General features: G+C 45.8%; 1 protein-coding gene across 2 annotated transcripts in view; it reads left to right on the top strand.

Moving 5' to 3' along the window:
* Positions 1-275: 275 nt before the first annotated feature.
* The window catches only part of adgrd2 (adhesion G protein-coupled receptor D2), a 36,866-nt gene continuing 12,370 nt past the window's right edge, over positions 276-24,771 (top strand). The window contains exons 1-19 of one of the 2 annotated variants that reach the window (XM_072707302.1): positions 276-397; positions 7,098-7,215; positions 7,547-7,607; positions 7,959-8,210; positions 8,617-9,258; positions 11,814-11,936; positions 12,423-12,518; positions 13,205-13,479; positions 14,062-14,173; positions 14,582-14,716; positions 14,810-14,945; positions 15,329-15,434; positions 15,939-15,994; positions 16,771-16,897; positions 17,097-17,200; positions 19,612-19,714; positions 20,010-20,163; positions 21,435-21,568; positions 22,667-22,782. In XM_072707302.1, coding sequence (XP_072563403.1) covers positions 7,123-7,215; positions 7,547-7,607; positions 7,959-8,210; positions 8,617-9,258; positions 11,814-11,936; positions 12,423-12,518; positions 13,205-13,479; positions 14,062-14,173; positions 14,582-14,716; positions 14,810-14,945; positions 15,329-15,434; positions 15,939-15,994; positions 16,771-16,897; positions 17,097-17,200; positions 19,612-19,714; positions 20,010-20,163; positions 21,435-21,568; positions 22,667-22,782 — 2,825 coding nt within the window. In that variant the 5' untranslated portion in view covers positions 276-397; positions 7,098-7,122. Of the gene's footprint in view, positions 398-5,930; positions 6,143-7,097; positions 7,216-7,546; positions 7,608-7,958; positions 8,211-8,616; positions 9,259-11,813; positions 11,937-12,422; positions 12,519-13,204; positions 13,480-14,061; positions 14,174-14,581; positions 14,717-14,809; positions 14,946-15,328; positions 15,435-15,938; positions 15,995-16,770; positions 16,898-17,096; positions 17,201-19,611; positions 19,715-20,009; positions 20,164-21,434; positions 21,569-22,666; positions 22,783-24,771 lie in introns of those variants that run through there. The other variant, XM_072707300.1, reaches the window with a different exon arrangement.

The raw sequence follows: 24,771 nt of genomic DNA, 5'->3' as shown, positions 1-24,771 counted from the left end.
AATGAGACTTGCATATCCCACAATGCACCTCTCATTGTGGCCAGTGTTTCTGGGAAAGAAGCTCAACCGTCTCTGCCTCGTAGGTCACTGGCCTTTTGTCTCAGCTAATGTGGGGCCGCTCCGTGTTTGACGTTGCCATGCCGTTCTTAGAATCAGCGAGTTGTCATGGAGATGCATGGGCTGAAAGGGGCCTATGGTGGCAAACGGTGGGGGGGGGGGGGGGGGAGTCAATTAACTCCACTACATTACATGTTTTACTTTTATAGTATACATCGGACGCATGGTGGGCTGCTGATTAAAATGGGCCCTTGGACTTTTCAACAGTCACCCAGATTTACAAGAAGTCCTGCAAGGTTATGAGAAACAGTTCTGGTTTTGGCCATAAAAATCTTGAAAGGTAAGAGAGTGAGACCCCATTGCTCCTAACGGTGATGTAATTTTTTCAGTGGGTGCATATAAAGTGTTTTTCATAGCTTCAAAGCAGTGAAAGTGAGATGAAGCCTCGACGTTATGGATGTCCACATTCTGTATTAAACCATATGGGCAGCTGGGGCTGTTCTGTTCTGCGACTCGATGTCGGACCATTGTTGGTTCTGTTTGCACGGAGGCAGCAGGCTGCCTGGTCGTCGAGGGCCAGCAGCTCATAAAGGCAGACAGGCTTAGGGGTCGCACACCGAATTCACAGCCAGGAGCTGAGAGTGGCGACCGGGGCCATTCAGAGGAGCTTGTCTGCTGCGCCCACTCACCGCAGGGCAGTTTCTGAAGGATAGATATGTTCCCGGAAGACTCGCGATGCCATGACCCCTTTATCCCACTTTAGAGCTGCCTGCCTATGCATTTGGGTATCTGGGGGTGTCTGGGGTTGTGAGACTTTTTCATTTTTCTTTTGGTCAAGGCTACATCAATGCTATGGAGAGTGTCGCCCAGCCTCAGCTCCTGCTTTGGTTCACACAAAAGTGGAGGGTGGACGATTCCTCCTGAGGCTTCAGTAGCTGCTGAAAAGCTGTGTGTAGTTTCTATAGCGCAGTGGTACTCGAACTGTATATTACTGATGACGATAAAGTGGCAATAATGGTAGAATGACTCACCGTGAAAGTAAAATACAGGCATTAACATAGAGAAAAGCAGAAAACATCTGTTACGAACCGCTGCCTGGGACTCTTTCAGCCATGCGGACAGTCGGCGAGCTCGCGGGGGCATGGTAAATTCCCTTTGCCATGACAACAGAATGTTTAAAAGGTACTTTTTTGCACCCTGTCGCTTTCTGTTGCCTGGGGATTTGTGCGACTATGTCCTCCATGCCCTTGTGCCTCGGGTTCAAGTGAGAGCTTTTGTCGGTTTTGCATCCACACAAAATGAATTGCCCAGGGCTTCAGATGCCGTGATGAGTCTCCACTAGCCTGATCAATGTGGTCCCGTTAAGCGGCCAGTGCGATGCCTGGAATACCAGCTTAGCACATAGTATAGTGGCTAAGATCTAGTGGCTTAGTTTGTATCTAAAAAGTAGGTTCAAATTCAGAGAGCCACCTTGGCTGTTATTCTTCTTATTGGACAGTTATGATAAGAATTTCGCAGTTAATTAATATGGAAAAGTAAAGTCATAAGAGTCATGAACTGCTTTAGATAAATGTACATTAAGAGCAATATACTAGCAGATGACTTGCCTCTCAGAAGCCCCTTGACACCTGCTAAGGGTTGCAAAGGGTGTCTGAAGGTTCAGAAATTTCCTGACTGGGAACATGACTGACTAATGACTTGTGTGTGTCGTAAGAACATAAGAAATTTACAAACAAGAGGAGGCCATTCGGCCCATCAAGCTCGTTTGGGGAGAACTCAACTAATAGTTCAGAGTTGTTAAAATCTTATCTAGCTCTGATTTAAAGGAACCCAGGGTTTTAGCTTGCACTACACTAGCAAGAAGACAATCTCTAACTACACACTATGTAAAGAAGTGCTTTCTCAAATTCATTTTTAAATGTTTTCCTGCTAATTTCCACCTATGGCCACGAGTTCTAGTATTTAAACTAATATTGAAATAGTCATTTGGTTGAACAGCATCCAGACCTGTAAGAATCTTATATACCTGGATCATGTCCCCCCTTAGTCTCCTTTGCTCGAGGCCGAACAGATTCAGCTCAGCTAACCTCTCCTCATAAGACATTCCCCTAAGACCAGGAATCATTCTTGTAGCCCTACGTTGCATCAAAGGCAGCAATGTCCTTTTTAAGGTATGGTGACTGAGATTGCTCTGTGGACAAAAATATCATCATAGTGCTTATTGTAGACATACTGCAAACTGCATTATGGGAAACTTGTTTTTCTAGCTGACTGCGGGGGTTTTCAGAGTCAGGGGCATTCAGTTGTACACAGCTGGAGAATCCATAGAGAATCTTTTCTTTCTGAATTTATCTGGTGGGGGGGCACGTTTGGGGGGGTTCTTGCAGGTAAAATTTTGAGTGTTGGAGTGTTTAGGCATGTTCAGGCTGGTGTCCACGACAGGGTGACACAGGACTTGGCCATGTCAGGGTATGACCTCCAGCTGCAGGAGAGAGAGAGAGACAAACAGAGAGGGAGGTGAAGGCAAAGAATGTTTTACCTTAATGATAAATCCTTCCTTTGCAATTTGTACAAGTATGAGTACAGATGCTGTAATTCCTCTCTTCACCACATGGGCTTCGACCGGCACTCACTCTGACACAGGGACAGGGACCATTATTGTTGTTTATAAATGTCTCGGCAACACTTTCTATGAATGCCATGTCTATAACAATCTATAAACAAATAACATGTTATAATGCATTCATATATCCAAAAATGGCTATAAATATTTACCAAAAAAAGCAAAACACATTATAGCCATGTTTATTATGCATTATGAAGCTCTCCTCTGTAATGCACTATAGATACCTTCATAATGCAATACAAAGCATCATTAATTCTTATATTGTTATAAAAAACAATTTAATGCCTTATGACAATAGAAGATGCTGTTATGCTTTATTAATTCTTATACCGACCATTATAATGCATTACAAAGGTATCCATAGTGCATTATAGAGCTTCAAGTAAAGTGTTACCAATGACTATGATTGAATGTATTTCTGTGTTTCATGACTATGAAGGTGGGTGTGGCAGTCATTTGAGTCCTGGGCCAAGCTGTACAGCCCAATCTGTGGCTGAAGGCTACTGGGGGGCATTCAGATGGGGGGGGGGGGGGGGGGATGTGGTGCGCATCACTGACACAGCAACGGCAGCCCATAAACTCCACAGTGAGGCCACATCCTGAGCCCCGACCGCCGCTGGCTGGCTGAGGACAGCAGATTCCCCCTCATTAGACGCCGAGGCATTCCTCGCGGTCAGCATTGTGCTTCTTTGTTGCCAAAGAATTATGGGAGGGTTGCTGTGCCGAAATTGAGCCAAGGTCAGTAAGTTTCCTCGCAAGGAATTCCGGAGCAATTCACTGGTTTGTCATAATATGAGAACCTAAAAAATACTGCTTAAATGTGTTAATGTACAGTTATGGTAAGCAGAGTAAATGCTGCTTATTTGAAGTAGCGTACAGTAATGACAAATGCTACAGCGTAATGATATGTAGAGTAAACCTTTATATTTACTTATTTTGCAGAAGCTTTAATGCAAAGCGACATACATTTCAGACAGCAAAGTCTGTCAGTCCATGGAGTAATTGGTGGTTTAGGGCCAGACTCGGAGGCTCTGAGGTGAACTACTGGCTACAGGATTTGAACTGGTGACCTTCTGCTCACAGACAGGCACAGCACCACCAACCAACCAAGCCACAGAACACAAATGCTGCTGACATGATGTAGCGCAGAGTAATGGCATGTGAAAGGAGAGGAGATGAGATCCAAGAATGTTGGTGCAGCGGCAAGCAGACAGATAGTGCTATAGACAATTGTGTACACTGGTGCTACCCACCCCTCCCTCTGTCCCATCTCAACATCTTTTCCTTTGAATTCTGTGCAGTTGCAGTGTCCTCTCCGATATTCTCATCACTGTCATCTACCACTCTCCTCTTCCCCTAGGTCACTGGATACACACTCAGTCTCTTCCCTACTGACCCCCCTCTCACTCTTATTGGAGACTTCAACCTCCCCCTTGATAAGCTACATTCTTACTGCCTTCTCTCTCTTCTCTATTCCTTCTCTCTGACGTCCAACGACTGCTCTCCCACAAAAAGGAGAAGACGCCCTCAAGCTGTCTCTCTACTTCACTCAAAACAACCTTCATGATCCTAACCAATCTGGTGTCAAAGCACCACATTCCACAGAGACTGTCCTCTTGGCTGTTACTGAGAAGCTACATGCTTCCAGAGAGGCCAAACTGTCATCTCTCAAGAGTAGTGTAGCAGTAAAGTAAATACTACCTAACTTAAGTAAATGCAGCATAAATGAGGTTGTACAGATTAATAGCCCATCCATCCATTTTCTGAAACCGTTGATACTGTTCAGGGTCGCTGGGGGTCCGGAGCCTATCCCAGAGGCTATAGGTGTAAGGCAGAGAGCAACTTAGGATGGGGCACCAACCCATCACACCACTCACTCACACGCCATTTACTCACATTCCATTCACTGCCATCCATTCACTCACACGTCATTCACTCACACGCCATTCACTCACACGTCATTCACTCACACGCCATTCATTCACACGCCACTCACTCACACACATTCATTCACACGCCACTCACTCACACGCCATTCATTCACACGCCACTCACTCACACGCCAATCATTCACACGCCACTCACTCACACGCCATTCATTCACACGCCTCTCACTCACACTCCATTCACTCACACACCCTTCACTCACACACCACTCACTCACACGCCATTCACTCACACACCACTCACTCACACTCCATTCACTCACACATCATTCACTCACACTCCATTCACTCACACACCCTTCACTCACACACCACTCACTCACACACCATTCACTCACACACCACTCACTCACACTCCATTCACTCACACACCCTTCACTCACACACCACTCACTTACACGCCATTTACTCACAACCCATTCACTCCCATCCATTCACTCACACGTCATTCACTCACACATCATTCACTCACACACCCTGACAGAGTAACTCGAACCATGTAGTGTGAAGTCTGCTTAAATGACGCAGTGCAGAGTAATGGAATGTAGTGTAACATCTGCTTAAATGAGGTAGTGCAGAGTAATGTTGTGATGATATCTAGAGCAATTGCTGCTTAAATTAGGTAGTACAAAGTCATGATATATTTATATGCCTTTGCTAATGTGGGTACCTCTGCTTAAATGAGGTAGTAAGTGCAAAGTCATAGGACACAGAGCACGTGTGTGCAGACAAGAAATGCGGCTTAAATTAAGTGATGATTGATGTTTTGTTGGATCTCATCAGCATTAAGGTGTGCAGTATAGACTCTTGTGATTCTCTTTGAAGAAAAGCTGCTCCCACAAACCTCACTTGCTCCTCTTTCTTGAGTCCTTGACTCACATAGTTGGCAGGTTGTGTGATTTTGCCCAGAAGATCAATGCCATACATTTTGGCATCAGTGTTGGTTATCAGATCGTCATGTCAAACACAGAATCGCATGTTTTCCTTGCAGTGCATCCGAGTGCCGTATCTGGAGCGACGTAAAGGAGTTTGTGTTGAATACATCGCATTTAATGCTCTCTGTCTGAACTGCTCTGCCCTGGCTTGTGACCAAAAGGCTGCACTTTGACTGAGAGAGATTGGCTTCTGTAGATAGAATGGTGGGTTTGCCTTCTGTTTCTTAAAGTTCCACCAGGCAAAGAGAAACGGAGAAACGCCAATGAACTCTGCATAGCACCATGTCCCGGCTCTGCTTACGCAAGGAGAACTCAAAGGGGAAAACAGCGTCATTAGCATGACAAAGCGAAGCAGTGAATCAGGGACCCGGCAGGCAGGGCACAAAAACGGGATGAAGATTAAGCATGGGGCAGCGGCCACCTCCGCCGTGCCGGAAAAGGGCTCCCCAGGAGCGGAGTGATGTAGCTGGGGAAGAGGGCAATCTGGGCTGGGGCAGAAACCAGGCTGAGAACTAGCATCGCTTTGGGGTCCAGCGCTGGAGCTCTGTCAGGGACTGTCTTTCCTGTGGCACTGAAGAGTAAGTGTTTTTATTTTCTTCTGCTGGACTGCAGAGTGACTGATCTTCCTCTCTGTAGAACTGAGCAGGGACCATGTCTGTCTCTTCTGTGGCATTGAAGCTTGTTCCAGCTTGTGAATGTAGACTGGCTCTTTTCGTGTAAATGTCCAGTGATTCTTCTGCCTCTTACTGTGGGATCTCTGTGGGGTTGACAGTGACTGTGCGCATAGTGTGACACAATAGTATCATCGATCACCAACTGCTTACTGCGATTAATTTCTTAATGGTGTTGTATTTCACAAAGGTTGTATTATTTTGCACAATTACATATGAAACACTTCATCTTGCAATGGATAGCAACCCTGTTACAAAAATATCATAAATGTTAGATTGATGGGTGTTCTGGAAAGGTAAAATACAGCGCTCACAGGAAGGCTGAGGATGCATGCTTAATTCTGTAACAATGTTGCACATTTATTGTTTCATAACAAAAATCTGTTGACAAGCAACATTTAATGTATCTGCACATATCTCCTGCACAGACATTTTCTTTTTAGTAAGTGTCATAATTTTTTGACTGACTCATTCAGTTCTGTTCTTGCCATTTTGCTGATAATTGCAATTATAGTCACTGGCTCCCAAAGTGATACTAAACACAAATCTTTGGTGTTTTATGTTATTGCAAAGGTGTTACTAATTAAAAAGCACCTGATGAGACTGTGTGTCAATGAAATTTTGAACTCTATACAGCTCTTTTAGAACTATAATTTGGGTTTGAATTTATTACTATTTGAAACTACAGATTGTTTCTGATGTATATTTTTGTAAACAAAAGAATAAAGTAATGATTTTGTCATAAAAACAATAAATACTTTTACTGAATTAAGCAAGACATTCTGTGAGTGCTGTATGATTATGAATGCGATCAGGAGGTTCAAGAGGGACATATCTGATGTTAGTCCACTTCTGTCCTCAGTAATGAAAGACCTTAAAACGCACTTATGGGGAAGAACAAAGGAATCGATAGGAGTTGGCCAGACGCCAGCCCAATGGGAGTTTTACTGAAAGCGGCCATCTTGGTGTTCATCTTGCCGGTAACGTATTCCACATTCGAGAGAGTGAGTGTCTTGGTGTTCATCTTGCCGGTAACGTATTCCACATCCTAGAGAGTAAGTGTCTTGGTGTTCATCTTCTGGTAACGTATTCCACATTCGAGAGAGTGAATGTCTATGTTTCTGTGATTCTAAATCACCTCTTGTTTAAGGTACATTTTTCAGATTTTATTAGCCATGTAAAATGTTTTCTAATAGAGGATTCGTAAATAAACATTAACTATGACAGATGTCTGTCCTCCTCTTGTGGCATCACCATTGAGCTAATGTCGCTTTTTAAACCCTATTTTCTATTTTGACGCTTGTCCTGAAGGTATTGGGACAATGCAAGGTCACGCAGTCCTGGGCTGATACAAGAAGACAGGACTCTGCTGGTGAGCTTAGGAATGGTCCCAAGGCTCCTTTAACCCCTGAACACAGAGGCTACGAGTCACCCCTGAACACAGAGGCTTCAAGTCACCCCCACAGCAGAAAATATTCCCTTATGTATTTCAATTGGATATTTGATGAATTACTTCCAGCTTAGTGCCGCTGTTTTTTTCTTGTGCACTAGAATCATCAAACATGCGATGTCTAGTTCCTTAAATACAGGGCGTATAACCTCCAGTTACGGCTGAGATAGTGAGTCACCCTGGGGCTCTCCTAGTCAAGCAGGATGACCGAGGACTTGTACACGTCCAGAGTCGTGGACATGAGTTAAACATCATTGGTTTCTTCTCATTTAGCAACCACCATGAAGAAACCCCAAGTCCAGCTCCACCACTCAGAGATGGTGTTCAGGCTGTTTAACACCTCACTGGACTTTGGACACGCAAAGCGTTTCTGCTCAGCACACTTTGGCACCCTGCCCACGGAGGGGCGCCGGGACGTGATGGACGGCGTCTTGCAGCTGCTGAGAGCTGCTGAGCTGAGAGTGACGGTGTGGGCCATCGACCCCAGTACAAGCGGCAGGGACACGCTGGTTCCGTCCGAGCAGCGTGAGTATGTCAGCCTCGATGTTTCTGGTTCTGCTCGACCGGAGACGCTCTGGGAACATTGGTGTTGCTTATCGTGTCTAAGTTAGTGGTTCACTTAGCAGTTGGGTTAATGGTTCAGTTGGCTTTTCAGTTAGTACCTTTGAAGGTGCTTCTGTCCAGTCAGGACCTATGCAATGCCCACTCTGTCCAGTCAGTGTCAGCTTGTTTTCCAGACACTGTGAGACTGCCTTCCACGTTTGTGGCTTTTCTGAAGGTCAGTCCCAGACCGTCCTTGTTAATTGGATATGTGGATATGTTACACATACAATTGGGCTTCAGAGAGGAAGTGGAGTGAGGTGTCCTACACCTCGTAACCAACCATACAAGCTCAGTCACATGGTCCAAATTGTCTCTCTGTTCTCCATAGGTGTGACTGTACAGGCTCTGAGCTTCCCCCTGGAGTCTGCGCAGGCCCACGCTCAACTGCGGGTCCCATTCCCAGCACTGGGGGAGGTGAGCGTGTGCGTGAGGCTTCAGTGGGACCAGCGGCACACGGCATTGGCCACGGTCTTCTCCTATGCGGCTCCGGTCTTTACCAATGAGCTGCTGCTGCGTGGTCGACCGGACAGTACCGGCCGAGTTCTGCTGGCCCTCATCGTCCAAGGGAAGCACGGACCTTTCCGGGCCTCCTTCTCCAACGATGGGGCCTGGCATCACGTTTGCGTGGCATGGCGCAGGGCTGACAGCCTGTGGGCTGTGCATGTGGACGGGGAGAGGGGCGACGCAGACAAGGCTGGTGACGTGCCGCGGGATGTGCCCCGCGATCTCCACGGCGCTGGCATCTTCGTGCTCGGCCAGGACCAGGACTCATTTGGCGGGAACTTCAGCGAGCCCTTCGTGGGGAACTTGACAGAGCTGAGCGTGTGGAATGTGGCACTGGAGGAGCGGCAGGTGCAGGCGTTGAACGCCTGTGGCACGATTGGTCACGCGTCGCTCTTCACCTGGGACGTCGCCAACGTGATCGTGCACCCTGACGTAAGCCAGGTCCAGGCTAGCGTACTGTGCCCAGGTATGTCTGCACATGTAGGGGAAGGGGGACAAATTTAGCAGGGGCGATTTGTAGGCTTAAGGGGGGCATAATAATTCATACAGATGGGACAACCTCATTATTAGCCAATGATACATTGAATTCATGAATGACAGGGGAGGCAGCACTCCAGGGGACGTGTCCCCAGAGTCCCTTGAGACCCTGGGGAAAAGTATTCTTACAAAATTAGAAAACCTTAAACCGCTGTTTCGGTAACCACTCTTTAGGTCATCAAGCTGCTTCTCAGTGTTTTCATCTGTTTTTGATGTTTGAGGGAGCACTAGCTATAGTTTTTTATTAGGTTATTATAATTTAGCAATATATGTATGTGTCTGAGACAGCATGTGGATGAATGGATGGATGGATGGATGGATGGATGGATGGATGGATGGATGGATGGATGGATGGATGGACTGCTCATACCCAAACAATTCTGCCACGTTCAACAGCTAGCAGGAACACATGATGTTAGGTTTGTTGGGTTTACATTAAAGCCCTTTGCACTCATTGTATTGTATTTATCAAATATGTGACATGTGGTTATAGAGACGGCGGCCAGGTGGGTACAAGGTCTCCAAGATGAAAGATGGAGGCTCACTCACTATGTCTAATAAGGACAGAGATCTTCAGTTAGACTTTTTTTTTGACTGAATGAATCAGGAAAAGGCTATGCGGTCTGTTGCCAGACATGAGTAGTTCGAATAGGTATTTCCATCCATCCATTTATCTTCCAACCACTCCAGTGGGGCCTGGAGCTTATTGCAGGACGCACAGGGGACAAGGCAGTGGTACACACTAGACAGGGTGCCAGTCCATCGCAGGGCACGAGGTAGGGGTACACCCTGGAAGGGGTGCCAGTCTATCACAGGGTACTAGATATTGTTTTCCTTTAGTTTTCCTTTATCCCCACACAGTTTACAGTCCTAAAGTCATAGTTTCAGTATCCATTGTGGTCCATTACCAGGGAATCAAATCACATTATGCCGAAATGCTGTTTACACTCAGACTCTTTCACACTAACCTCTGACTCCTTGGGTTTCTGCTCCAGAATAAGCCCGGACTGAGTGGAGAGGTAACCGCGAAGGTTAAGGTTAGGGTCGTCGCCATTGTTCTCGTTCGGGTCATTTGGCAGCCGAGTCATTCTGGTTGACCTCACACGGAGGCATTAACCCCTCCCCAGCTGCATAACTATCATGCCAGAGGGCATTCGGAGGGGTCATGGCAGGGCCTGACAGGGGGGCCCACTCATGCGGGTGGCATGCCCGGGAACTTCCAAGCGGGGAGGTCACTAGCACTGTTGCAGGTCTGGCGTAGAGCTCGTTAGCCATAATGGTATTGGCTGCAGGGCTGTGATCGGGGGGGCCTGGCTGTCGCCGGCCCTCAAAGCCACATGAAGATATCGCCCCCCCCCCCCCACCAGCCCCAGAGCCTCAGATCACAGGGAAGAGTTCTGACAGGCTAGTATCCGGCCCCAAGCGTTTTTAGCGCTGCTGTTGACACGCTTGCTCCATAAGTGGGGGGGTGGGTGGGGGGGGGGGGGGGCTGGGAGTGGCCAGCACGTCTAGTTCTGCATCCATCCACCGAACAGAACATCTCTGGTGGGCAGGCCAAAGATTTTCATGGGTGTTCTGCAGGATGGTGGGGGGGTGGGAGGGTTAAGCAGATCATCCATCACCACACCCCTTGGGAGGGAGCAGGTTCATTTGTTTTAGGATAAACATATATTTTTCAGTTTTGGGGTGTACTGCCCCTTTGAAATACACTCATTATTAGGAACAGCAGCTCATGAACACAGTCAGACTGCCCCCCCAAAGAGAGAATCACGCGGCCGCATCTTAGCCCATACTGCGCGCCGACATGGTGCAGTTCCTGTGTGACTCTGCCCCAGAACGACAGACATGCCTGATCGAAGGGTCTTTGTACACAGGGACTCCAGCGTCCCAGAAACAGCCACGATGTCAGGATCTTCACACACTATAGTGTCCAGCGTTTACTGAGGAAAACCATCCAGTCAGGGGACGTTCTGAGGGACTGTGAAGCCTGTGTACAGGCATACGTCGCTGACAGTCTCATCCTGCATCGCCCTAAGGCTCCCTGTGAGAAAACCAGTTTACCAGTTACTGCAAAGAAAGAAAACCTATTCTTAGCTGTGTTTTCTTTCATGGAGATTCCCAGTGCATTCATGGAGGAATCAATCAGGAAGTGATGCTTCAAATAGGCTTCGTTAGCATCATTCACTCCTATCTCTACGGTTATTGTGACAGTCTGGACTGTGTTCAGCACTTCAGACTAGAAGGTGTTATGTTTTTTCATGCTGTTTGGACCTGAAGAATCACTTCCTTAAATAACGCCCAGCAGTGATCAGTGCTGTGAATGCTAACGCCCTTGTTTTTAATCCAGGTCTGTGTACTCTTCCATACAAAGGTTATTTTAAGCAGGTGGATCAGCAACTGTGCTTACAGACATTTCTCTAATCCTGTACCTCGCACTTGCTAAGTGCTGTGTCTCACAGTTCATGGCTATGCTGCCCCCTACAGGCCGGATATCCAGCCAGACTCCAGGTTGCCGAGTCCTAGACGGCCGCTTGCCCAAGGAGACCCCGCATTTCACCACTGTCCCTTGCTTGCAGACACTGCCCTTCGTCTGTGTGACCAGCCAAGGTGAGCAGACCCACTAGTGCCCTCTAGTGAGGCATGCGTGTGGCTCAGCAGGTTAGGACTCTGTGCCTGTGCTCATAAGGTTGCTGGTTCAAATCCTGTGGTCAGAACTATTTCACTGTCAGGCCCCTGAACAAGGCCCTTAAACTCCCCCGATTGCCCCAGGGATTTCCGGGGCTGACCCTCGCTGTCTCAAAAATGTACATCGCTGAGAAGCACCTGCTAGATGTGTAAATGAAGGGCCCACTAATCAGTGCTTGAACCACTGAGTCACACCATTATGGTTTCGGCATAACTAAGAACAGAACTGAATCTGCTGGGCTCATGAAGGCGGCCGGCTGGTGACAGGGATGGCTTCCCTCACTCCTCACTGCCCCCGTGACCTTTTAACAGAACGCGTGGTGAAGCGCTACATTGGGCCAAAGAGAGAGGCAGCGACTCAAGGCTGGGTTGTGTGCTCTGTGCTGATTGGTCCAAATTCTGTTGCAGAGCGGATGCAGAAGATCAAAGAGCTGAGGGACTCCCGTGAGGGGGGGCCCAGCCCCTTCCTGTCCCAGCTGATGCGGCTGTCCAACCAAAGCCTGGTAGGGGCGTGCCTCTCCATCAGCAGCATCCGATTTCAATACCACTCATAACAGCAAGAAGGATGACAATGATTTGTATTCATATTTACACAGTCAAAAGTTTTTGCATATACTGAAATTTTCTACATTTGCACGTTACTTGCATAACATGTAACAAAAATACACTCAGTCTTCTTTGCTAACAAATTTACAGTATGTTCAGCATCTGATTACCTTTATTCGGAGGAAAATGCCATATCTTTGATTCATCAAAGTAACCTCCTCTAGCAGTTATAACAGCAGAGCTAATTCGAATCATTCTTTCTACAAGGGACATTAAATTCTGCTCCGTTTCATCCCATGAAACAGTTAACTATTGCGTTTAAAGTTAAAGGACAGCCTAGAATTTAACTGCCATCACCACACAACCAGCTAATAGGATGTCAGACACGCACTCTTACATACTCTTTCCATGTTATAAAGGAAACTTGTTTTATTTGACTTATACTTTCGTTCATAGTTGTTCACTCAACTTTCCAATGCTTAACAAGAATAAAAAATCTGCAGTTTATGAAATAAATGGGAAAGTGGTAAAAACCTATAGTGTACAAAAATTTTTGACTGGTGTAATATTTTATGTCACATTACAATCCACGATAAACTGTTGTTTTGTTCCCTATCTCAAATTACTTTCTCCTTGGGTACTGGCGGGGGAGGGGTTATTTCCCGACGAGACACGCCTTGGCTGGGAGCAGAGCTCCAGGGTGCTGGACGTTTCCCAGAAGGCACTGCAGGAAAGCCCGGGGGGGCTGGAGCCCTTCGACATGCTTTCGCTGATCCAGCTGTTACGCCGCACGGCTGACGTCGTCAATGGGGGCAACCAAAGCCGGAAGGAAGCGGCCGCTTTCAGCCGTAGCTTCCTGGCTGTGGCTGACAGGATGATTGACCAAGAAAACGTGCCTGGCTGGGAGGCTGTCAAGGAGGTACTGTGGCATGTATTTGACCACCAGAGGGCAGTAAAAGTGAAGGAACACTAAAGTACTGTCACTCATGAAGCAAAAGTTTATCCCACAATACAAAACTTTGAGATTTTCTCAAGGATTAAGACAGCTTCAGGACAAAGTAAATACCAAAGGCAGCTTTCTTTTGTCATGTTCAATGCAACAAATAACTTGCAGAAAAGAGGAACAGAGCAAGATTATAACAGAGCTAGTCACCTTGACATTAACACGGACTGTGTTTATGTGGAGGAAAGAATAATTTATTTCCATTTAATTGTTTATTCTCAGAAGAACAAGCCAGCCAAAGAGTACAAACAAAAATATTTGGAAGCAGGATTCAGAAAATGCAATAAAAAGTATTAATACCAAGCGGCACGTTTCAGTGTCTCTGAGGGCAGCTTCCCGAGACTCCAGCACGCAAACGGCCCGTTAGCGTTTTCACACTCGGAATCAGTGTTGCTTTGACCCTCACCGTGCTGATCCCATCAGGGTCTCCTCTGATGCAGGTGGCGGTATGGGATGCGCTGCTCATTGCGCCCCCTTGTGTCTGCTCCCTTACTGCAGGTTGTGAGTGGACCCATGGCAGTGGTCAGAAGCATTGATCACTTGGTGACTAACCTCGAGAGCCTGCTAGTGGACGAGGATGACGACCTTCTCATTAACGGTGACAACATCAGTGAGTGGCCCCGACTCCTCCCCCCTCCCCTTAAAATGGCATTTAATACAGTGTTGGCATATCCCTTCACATTTTGCCTCAGTACAGACAATTCCCAAATGTACATTATTCATGGAGATCATTAATTGTTTTTTATTTAAAGCAATTAATAATCAGATTTTTTTTCAGTTTCTTAAATAAGCAATAAAGATTCATAGAACATGATAAATTACCCCAAGAAACCTTGCTGCTGTTGTAACAGCTGTTCACAGCGTCTCTCATTCTTCATTGGCTCCTTACTGATGTCCTAAATACAGAATCAACAGCTAGTGATAGGCAAGATGACACTTCATGGTCTGGTTCCTAAAGAAGTCTCAAAACCAAATAGTGTACCAGGCTCTATCTGGTTTCTCTGTTCCTTCTCCTCAGAGCTGGAGGTCCAGCAGAGGAGCCTGGAAACAGACACAAGCAATCGTGACTTCTGCAGGCCAGCTGCAGAGAACAAGTCCCGCCTGGATTGCATCGAGGTCCCATCCCAGATTATGAAGACGCTACACAGCAATGGTATGGAAGCTTTAGCACATAAACAGTGTGACTCAGCCATGCAGACTCAATAGGTATTATTTCACTCATCCCACATTTGATGCCAATGCACAGGTTTCCAGAAGATCACCCTGATGAACACCTGGTACGGCTCACTTCATCCATTTCTCACTAGAGATGGGAACACCAGCCTTTTCCCGGTTGAAGGCAACATCAACCTCCTTCCTGCTGTTAGCGACGGTACTCAGAAGTAAGTTTTGGGTTTTCTGTTGTTACTATTGTGCAGGCACTGCTGTTCAAAATAATGTACATACTTCACAGTTTTACACATAGTCAAATATACTGGAGTATACTTTACTCTTTAATAGTCACCTGGGAGTTCACCAACAGGGATGGGATTACGGATGATATTTTGTTCAGGAACCTAGGTCCTTATCCACTGTGGTATAACCTTCCCTCAACCTGGAGCTTCATGGTGTGGCTACATGCTTTGTTTTTCGATATACAGAGGCCAGTTGAGATAAAGATTTGGATGTGGGACCCCGGATAAGCAGCAGATAATGAATGGATGGATGGATGTTAGTTTGAGTAGGATGGGGGTTGACCAACTTCTGATCCTCAATGTCTCTGCAGGTACATTGGTGCAGTCCTGGGCTCCTCTGTCATCTCCAGCATGGTGCTGGGTCAGGGCCGGCGAATCAGCACCGCCGTACGTTTCCACCTGCAGCACAGGCACCAGGTGAGCCCAGCATGATGCTGACGTCACCATCGCTGAGTCCCCATAGCTTTCGATGATATGAGGCTTTTCTCAATAACAAGAACGCAAAGATCGTACTTGTGGTCTTGGCTAAGCCAATCTCCGTGACTCCCGAGGAAAAACTTGGGGTGCAATGAATCATGGGATTGGTCTAGTTTTGTGAGGATGCAACTGAAGTATCCTTGATATTTGGGCCAAGAACGACATCCGGGGATTTTTACCGTCCTCCGTACTTCTGTTCTTAGTCTTGGAACTGGTCATTGCCAATGGAAGATGACGTAAAACGGGTAGATGAGAACACAAGTACGGTCAAGTAGACAGACAGAAACACACATGAACAGCGGTAGTATAACTACTGCTGAAATTGGAAGCTTTGTAGGAACTAAATTATTAACACTTTAGCAAAACTATCAGTTTATGGTTTGATTTGAACACTGACTCATCAATGGGCAGCTTTGATGTCATTTTCTGATTTCATTTTCCCAGAATCTCCCAGGGACGGAATATGATCCCGTATGTGCATTCTGGGATTTTAATCTCATGTGAGTAGCTTTTTCCCTCTTAATCTCGGCCCGAACTGCATACTGATGTTGCAGTTTCATCGAGGGCCGTTTACTTTTTAAATGCCCGTCTTTTTAGTGGTTTTAATGTCTGTTATGAACTGTGAGAACTTGAGTTTCAACTACCGCAACTTCACAGAGTCACTAAAATAAAATGTCCGCTTAAGAATTGCGCTCAGGATGCCTGAATCTTGCTGTTTGCCGTAACCACAGGTGTGGTTATGTTGGGCTCTGTGAATAAGGGATCCACAGGTGATTCTCAGACGTAGTCTGTCTGGGGCAGGAGGGGGTCCAGGAAGCTTTCATGTAGACCGCTGTTAATTTGGAGCAGGAGGGGGTCCAGGAAGCTTTCATGTAGACCGCTGTTAATTTGAGACATACATCACAGTTATATAACACCTTGTCCTCCATCCTCCAGCCTAACAGATCAGCTGCATTCAGCCGTTCTTCACCCAGACACTTAATCTCTTTCAGCGCAAAATTACAACACTGTTTATCAGGGACAATTAAGTGCTAAAAGACTTAAAAGGCTGAATCAAACCTTGTACAGTACTGAGATGTGCATTTGAAAAACTAAATATACACTTATATTATACAGCAGAGATGCTGTGTAGGAGTTTAAATTGTAACCTGCAGCATCCTGGTACAAGTGACATTCACTGTGGAGGGTTACTGAGATGATCATATCTACTGAGTGGTGCGCAAGGCTGAGTGTCATGCGGCAGATCCTCAGCTTTCCTGGCTTTGCTGTCCTTCAGGCCTGAAGCCGGTGGTGGCTGGTCCACCAGAGGCTGCCATGTCATACACACGTGGCCTGACTCTACTTCCTGTTACTGCAACCACACCACCAACTTCGCTCTGTTGCTGCAGGTCTACGAGGTCCAGGTACATTCCTCTCCTCTGGTGTTAGCATCCACGTGCAGTTAGCATCAAGATATAATCTTAGCGTCCCGGGCCAGTTAGCATTTAGACAAATTGTTAACATATAGTTCTTAGGTTTATGCTGTGTGTTGGCTCAGCTTTAGCGGGATTTAGCGCCATTCAATGAAGTCCCTCCCCCCACTCCGATTCTTGTTTGTTACAGAGGAGCCCAGAGAGTGAAATTTCAATGCAGATGCTGACTTTCATTGGCTGTGGAGTGTCACTGTGTTGCCTGACCTTCACCTTCATCCTCTTCATCGTTGTGGGGTGAGGACAGTGTTGTATGTCATTTACAGCATCTCCCTTCATCTGATATTTTGTGTCCTGGATACTCTATTTATGACTGTGTGCTGTTAAGGTCATATTGAAGCTGAGAGCAAATTCAGACTGTAGGTTGGGGTTTCCAGTAGTGAGATCTACTAGTGAAATCTACTTTTTACAAAGAATCTGGGAAGCTATGTGTTTAATATAAGATTGTAATGGGGGGGGGGTTGCAATGGTTAAATATGTAATCTTGAGGTGGGGGGGGGGGGCTGCCAGTAGTTAAATTAATTCTCCTTTCATGTGCACTGTTCAGCATACCATGACAGTATGGTGTTCATCCTAGTGAATACACAAAATACACATTTTTAAAAACTTATCCAATACCTAATGCGTGTTGTGAAACATACTGTTTGGCGCCCTGCAGATTAGCTCAAGGTCGATGTATTGCCGACCACTGCTGTAGACTCTAAGTGTAAATGATGTGCTTATATTTAGTTTTTTCCAATCATTTTAACGCGTGTCTCAATACCATGTTCACTTTTTCAAAAAACACTAAACACATGCACCATACCTTTGGACCATGTGAGCTAAACTATGTAAACTTTTGCATTGCTTTGACACAATATGCATTCAATCACCACTTCCCCCAAATTTCATGAATACTTCTCTCAGTCAGTGTTCAACACCAGCAAAACTTTGTACAACTACAGCCGATTTTTCAGATGTTTAGATAATCTGTTCAAAACAGTTAACTTTCAGGTCAAAACCCTAATGAAATTTAGAGCACTGTCAATTGAAATATGCTGCATTTCGACAGACAAAGGACACTATGCACTTGCACTAACACAAATAATTATGCTTTCAGCGGAAATTTCGTATTTTTGTTTTTGTTTGCTGCTTTGTTACTATTTATACAAATGAGGTCATGGAGTGTCCTTTTCCTTTTGTATTCTGTGCAAAAACACTCGGTATGGCAACACATATATTACAGTGAAACATTTATATATATTCATTTAGCAGGCACTTTTATCCAAAGCTACTTACAGTGAAGTACTATATCTACAGGGACAGTCCCCCTGGAGCAAGTTGGGGTCAAGGGCCTTGCTCAGGGGCACAATGGTGGCACCTCCTGGGAGTGAACTCACAACCTTCCGTTGTTCCTAATGGGAGCCCAGCCAGATCCCTAACTACTAGACCACCACCATCCCCCTAGATCACCACCAAGCATTTTACAATGCTTGAAGCTGGAAAGCTGAATGAAAACACACACCTGTCTGTAATTTCAGCTAAGCACCTATCTAGGAATTTGTGTAATTAGTGCCAACTTGCCATATGTACAAAAGGGGCCATCTTTGGATTGGCATTTTCCATTGCCATTTTTCTTTAGTTAGTGAAAAATGGATGCCGCAGGAGGCAGAGGAAGAGCAAGAAGACATCAATGGAGAGGAAGAGGAAGAACCATGTTTACTGATGAAATCAGAGCCAAAGTAATTGACCATGTTGTAACTCATGGTCTGTCCCTGAGGGAAGCAGGTCTAAGAGTTCAGCCCCACCTGCCTAGATCCACAGTGACATCAATTGTCAGGAATTTCAGGCAAAGCAACAGATACTATACACTATTTAGAGCATTCTGACTGAAGGCATTTGATTGATGTTTATATTTCTGTAGTGGTGTGATTTGAGGACAGTCTCTGGGAAAAAAACTGACGCATCGATGCACGTTTGTCTTTACTGTAACCCACTACTGTAGGATTTAGCATTTACCTCCCACAGGAGGGAGAGGAAGAATTTACCAGTATTTGTGATTGTGTGGGACAATGTGGCCTTTCATCATTCCCGCCCAGTCACAGAGTGGTTTATTGCTCATCCCAGGGTGATTTCATTATTCTTGCCACCATACTCGCCTTTCCTCAACCTCATTGAAGGATTTTTTTCTGCATGGGGATGGAAGGTATATGACCATCGGCCACATGATCAGATGTCGCTTTTAGATGCCATGGCTGCTGGGTGTGGACATCCATGTGGAGGACATCCATATGGAGGACATGTGAAAATATAGGATACAACAACACATCATATATAAGCATTTTGCAGCGTTTCAAGTTGTTAGTGTTTTTTCATGCATTGTACTTTGTGTGACAAGGTCGTCTTGTGAGAGAGTGTGTGCTATAGGTTTGGCAGCATGCGTCACTTTTGGGTGAAGTGTGAAGTGTTTTGGTGGTTTTAGTGCATTTTGCACTGAAAGTTAACTGACATGATCGGGTGCATGTTTGTAAAGTTCACGGTGTGAAGTGTTTTGAAAAAGTGTACATGGTATTGAGACAAGTGTGAAAATAATTGGAAAAAACTGTAATGGTGGCTGGCAAACAATGATGAACCTTTTCTCCCTGCTTTAATTTCTCCTCAAACTACAGGGTACCCAAATCAGACCGTACCACTGTTCACAAGAATCTGATTGCAGCTCTGGGCATTGCAGAGCTCTTGTTGATGTGCAGTGACACAGCCACCGGCAATCAGGTCTGTCTCTACCCCCGCCTCGGTTTTCCTATGCTGCCCCCTGCTGCTTGGGAGGACAAAGAGAGCTAGTCTTGTTTATGCAGCTGTAGTGGAGAGCCGATATACAAATAAAGTTTTAAACGTAAGAGATTCTTTGACGGCAAAAGTTATATTTCCTTTTGCAGGAGTTGACAGCTTATATTTTTGTTGGCTTCATTTCATATTCAACTTGAAAATTATTTAAGAGTATAAATCAGGTCTTTATCTGTAAGTTTAAACCAAAAATGCCTTCTGCTGTATCCCTGCTGCCCTCTAGGAGTTGTGTCTGGTAGTGACAGCCCTGTTGCACCTCTTCTTCACGGCCTCCTTCACCTGGATGCTTGTCGAAGGCTTGCTGCTATGGAGCAAGGTGGTTTCAGTGAACATCAGCGAGGACAGAAGGATGAAGCTGTACTACGCCATCGGCTGGGGTACCAGGCGCACAGACACTGGCTTCACAGTGTAACTTCAGGGCACCTTCAGATACAGGGACTAGCTCTAGAACTCGATTTCGGTCAGGTCTGAAGATGGTCCCTGAACCATTTTGCTTTGATATAATATTCTGCATTACACCAATCAGCCATGACATTATAACCACTGACAGGTGAAGTGAATAACCTTGATTATCTCATTACAGTGGCACCTGTCATGGGGGGGGGCATTATATATAATGCAAATGAGCAGTCGGTTCTTGAAGCTGATGTGTTGGAAGCAGGAACAATGTGTGAAAAAGGGGGAAAATTGTGATGCTAGAATACTAGCTAGCGTTTTCATTGGTGTGAGGCTGACCTACACAATATTAGGCAGGTGGTCCTAATGTTATGGCTCATTGGTGTACGGTTGGTTTTGAACATGAACTCAGGAACCTTTCAATGCTGCTGTTAATCCCTGGAGCAACTTTGTTTCTAGATCCAAATCAATGCAGTGGGTCACTTTGGGTAAAATGCACAATTTAAGTAACTATATGCTTGTTCAGAAGAAGAACAAAGCAAGTAGTTAATGGGTTACAGTCAAGAATGCGTCTGGCTGCCATTGACATTACGGTTGATATTTCATTTTATTTTTGCTGTATTCCTCTCTGTTGTCCTGATATTGCTGCTTACTAATTGAAGAGAAAATTTCCAAAAAATTCCAAAAGTCCATGGAATAGTTGGGCAGGACAAGCTTGTAAGTCAGTAGCATTTCTGTGAACTTTCTGAGTTTTGGAAATCGGCTCCTACAAGTTTACTGACTGTAGAATGACATCAGCAGCAAGTTATCAGCAAGAGTTTTACCGTTGATTTTGAATATTTCAAAAGGCAGAATTCCAGAGGGTGGGGAAACTGAAGTTTGTTCTCTGATCTTTGGAAAACTAAAACGTCACGTCAGTGTAAATGTAACAGCTCTTCTCGGTGTGGCGTGTGTAGGTGTGTCTCACTGCATGGACCTCAGGGGGCTATGTCTATCAGAGCAAGGCCAGAAATAGCATGTGATCCATGCCTTTGATCACCAACAAAAAGCCAATCGGAAGATTCCAAACACTGGGCTTTTTAGGCGGGGGGGGGGGGGTCACTGACCAATTAAATCGTGTTTTTATTGTGCTATTGGTGTCTTTATTATACTCTGCTGACATATTTTCAGTACTAAAGCAAAAAAGGTGATTTTGTTATTGTTCAGAGAGGCCCTGTTGCTTTCTGATGGTTGTGCCTACCCCCCTGTTCAGGGTGTCCTGTTATTGTCGTCGGGCTGACCTTGGCAGTGTCCTTTGGGAAGTATAAAGCAGATGACCGCTGCTGGCTCAACGTGCAGCACAACACCATCTGGGCCTTTGCAGGACCAGTTCTCTTCATACTATCTGTAAGTGACAGTTTTGTGCCCTACTGGGTTCCTGTTCTGGCATTTCCAGTCAGATCTGTTTGCAGCCACTGGGCAGACCTCTGGGGTGGGGCGGGGTGGGCTTTCTGAGATGAGAAAAAAGACTTGAACGCAAACTTAAGTGGCGCGGCAGGTTAGGCCTCTGTGCCTGTGATCACAAAGTCGCTGGTTTGAATCCTGTGCTCGGTGCTCAGGAGCGTTAACACATTTCTATGCCGCCCTTGAAGGGCCCTTAACCCACTGAAAATGCTCTGGAGGTGCTGGATTAAAAGCCTGACCCTGGACTCTTACCTCGAGTCCGAAATGAGAGCAAAGTACATGAAAACTCACAGATTTCAGCATAATTTTACAAGCGACAAATAAACATTAATTTCATAAAATATATGAATGTCATCATATTCTATCACCATATTCACCCTATTTTATATCTCCCTTACAAAACATAAATACGTGCAGGAACTTCTATGCTTGATGGTTAGGGAAGCGCACTTGTAATTGAAAGATTGCTGGTTTGAATCCCCGACCAGCAAGGCACCACTGAGATACCCTGAGCAAGGCATTGCTCCCCAGGTGCTGAGTTAGCCGCCCCCTGCTATGTCACGATGTCACATATGGGTTAAATGCAGAGGACAATTTCATTGTCGCGCGCTGTGTGCTGTGGTGTGTCAACAATGACCACTGATCACCAAATTCTAATTCTTCCATAAGCCAGAGTGCATAGCAAGTCATGGTTATGTACCTTTAAAGTAGGTACAACAGCGCCCCCAACCTTCAGCCCCAAGCATGAGCAGTGCTGCCCGATTTTCACCCAGCAGGACCCCTGACTCTCTTCAATAGAGGGCACTGGGTGAACTCAGGTAGAGATTAACTGTTAGACAAGTTGGCTGGAGTGTGTGGTTTGTTACCAGGCTGGATACCGAGGCTTAGCGGGGCCAGAACTGCCTTACAGAAGGTGAAGAAGGGGCCATGGCAGGTTTTCGAGAGGGTCGTGCCTAGTTTGACATCATCACATCTCCATGTGTAAATTTTATTCAGTCGCTATCCACACATCTGTTCCTGACTGCCTCTGCTCATCCTTAGGTTAATGCCGTGGTACTGTGGCGGGTTGTCGTGGTGACCATTTCTAGCGCTCGACGCCGGGCCAAGATGCTTACGCCCAGCTCTCTCTCCCGGTTGCACGCCCTTGGCCTCGTTTGGTGAGTTACAAGTACAAACACTCCTCACATTGTGCTCCTCTTTTAAATGCTTTGGCGTGTGTCTTCTTCCCCAGCTGCTCAGTCCTTGCAGCTGATATTTCACATATAAAGATCTGCTGGAGAGGTTGGAGTAGGGTATGGGTACAGTTTGGGACTGAAGACCCATATATACGTCGCTTTTCTGCATGGCCTTATGACGTAAATTTCGCCATCATATGCATCAACTGCACCTGTGCCAGGAAATTGACTAGATGCTTCCAGTAGGTGGCAGCACTGACTTTCACAGTGCAGTGGTCAATGACAAAAGAGAACAATAGTTGTTGTTGTAGAAGGTGCAGAGGTGGCCAGATATCTCATTTTATATACTGACCAGACTTTGTACAGTATGAAGTATTTTCAAAATCAATACTATTATGGCATTTTTAAATCTTGGCAATAAAATTTTCCGGTCGTGGAGGAAGGAGAGGTCCCAGCTACTGTAGTGTTGTCATAAGGATTTCAAAATATCTTGGTATGCCATATTACCTTATTACCACATAAGGCTACTGATGTGGCTACTTTACTTATATAGAGTAAAACACTATATAAAAGATTTAGCTATTTCACTACACTGCTTGTATTTGTGTTTGTTGCAATACATCTGCCCACTGCTGGTCTGGTGGAACACCATTCCTGATTACGACCACACGCCTCCATGGAGAAATGCAGTATGTACAAATGCGAACACAGAAGACTGAAGTATGAACTAGGCTTTAGGCCGGGAAAGTGCACTGCTGTGCATGCTGAGGCACGAGGATGAGCAGGTAACGATGCAATAGTGATACACCAACACATGTGCAGGATTCCCACGCTTTTGATGGGACGCAAGCCTGACACCCCTGTCCCAAGAGAGTCCCGTCTTCCCAAAGCCCTCCCTTGGACACCCATCAGCTGTGGGGGGGTAGGAGGTGCCTTCTTCACCACCGGCTCCCTCACAAAGGGCTCCTCCTGATGTGAGAAGCGAGGGGAGGAGAAGACGGGAAGCAAAGAGGCTGGAACTCCCCGGATTTAGGGAGCCAGCAGGGGGGGGGGGGGCTCAGGCGGGGGTGTAGCAGCTCTTATCAGCATCGCACCTGGGCTCCGGGCAGAGAGCTGCGTCTGCGCGGAGGAGGTGTGCTGTACCCCACTCTGTACATACTGTTTAGCCTATATGGGCACAAACACTGTCTCACACCACAACAGCTGGGCTCTCTGACGTACACAGCCAGTCTGAAGATCTGTCTGAACTCACAGCACCAAACAGGCACACACATACACCCGCAGCTACAGACATTTGCGCCGTCAGAGCCACACTCACACACAGAAACTCCCACACAGAGCGGATCTTTCCATTGCAAGAAATTTCTCTTTCCTCGAGACATTAATTAATCTAGCGCTACACACACTGCGTAACACACGCCCCTGTACTTGCACAAATTCAAACATGTTTGAACACACAGAATAACACTGTGCAGAGATTCAGCCACTGTTTTTCTGATTTTAAAAAAGTAGCATTGTTTTTTCTGATAAAAAAAAAAAACGGCATTTAGTATTAGCTGATGGCCTTATCCTAAACAGCACACGATGTTATTCATTTGCACAGAGAGATGCTTTATTGGAGTAATTCAGGTTAAGAGCATTTTTATACACCAGCAGAATGACCTCCGTGACTAAACCGGGCACGTTTCCACCATTCAGCATACATTAAATAAGATGTTACAGGAAAATAAATGACGGCAGGGTATTTGTCATTTGGCGACTGCGAGTCACTCAAACTGACTGAGCTGTAAAATATTTTAGAACTCGCGGTTCTTTGGCTAACTCAATTAAAACATTATTTTCGCGAATTCGTTTGAACTTTCCATCGAATGTGACTAAAGATGACATGCAGGGAAATGGGACTGTTGATTTTGTCCTTGCGTTAGCGGCTAAAGGATGAAAATTCAATCTGTCAGATCCGGGAAGCTCATT

Source organism: Paramormyrops kingsleyae, chromosome 2, assembly GCF_048594095.1.
Source record: "Paramormyrops kingsleyae isolate MSU_618 chromosome 2, PKINGS_0.4, whole genome shotgun sequence".
In the NCBI taxonomy this organism is placed as follows: domain Eukaryota; kingdom Metazoa; phylum Chordata; class Actinopteri; order Osteoglossiformes; family Mormyridae; genus Paramormyrops; species Paramormyrops kingsleyae.
Note: the sequence above shows the minus strand (reverse complement) of the source record. Positions and strands in the feature narration are given on the sequence as shown.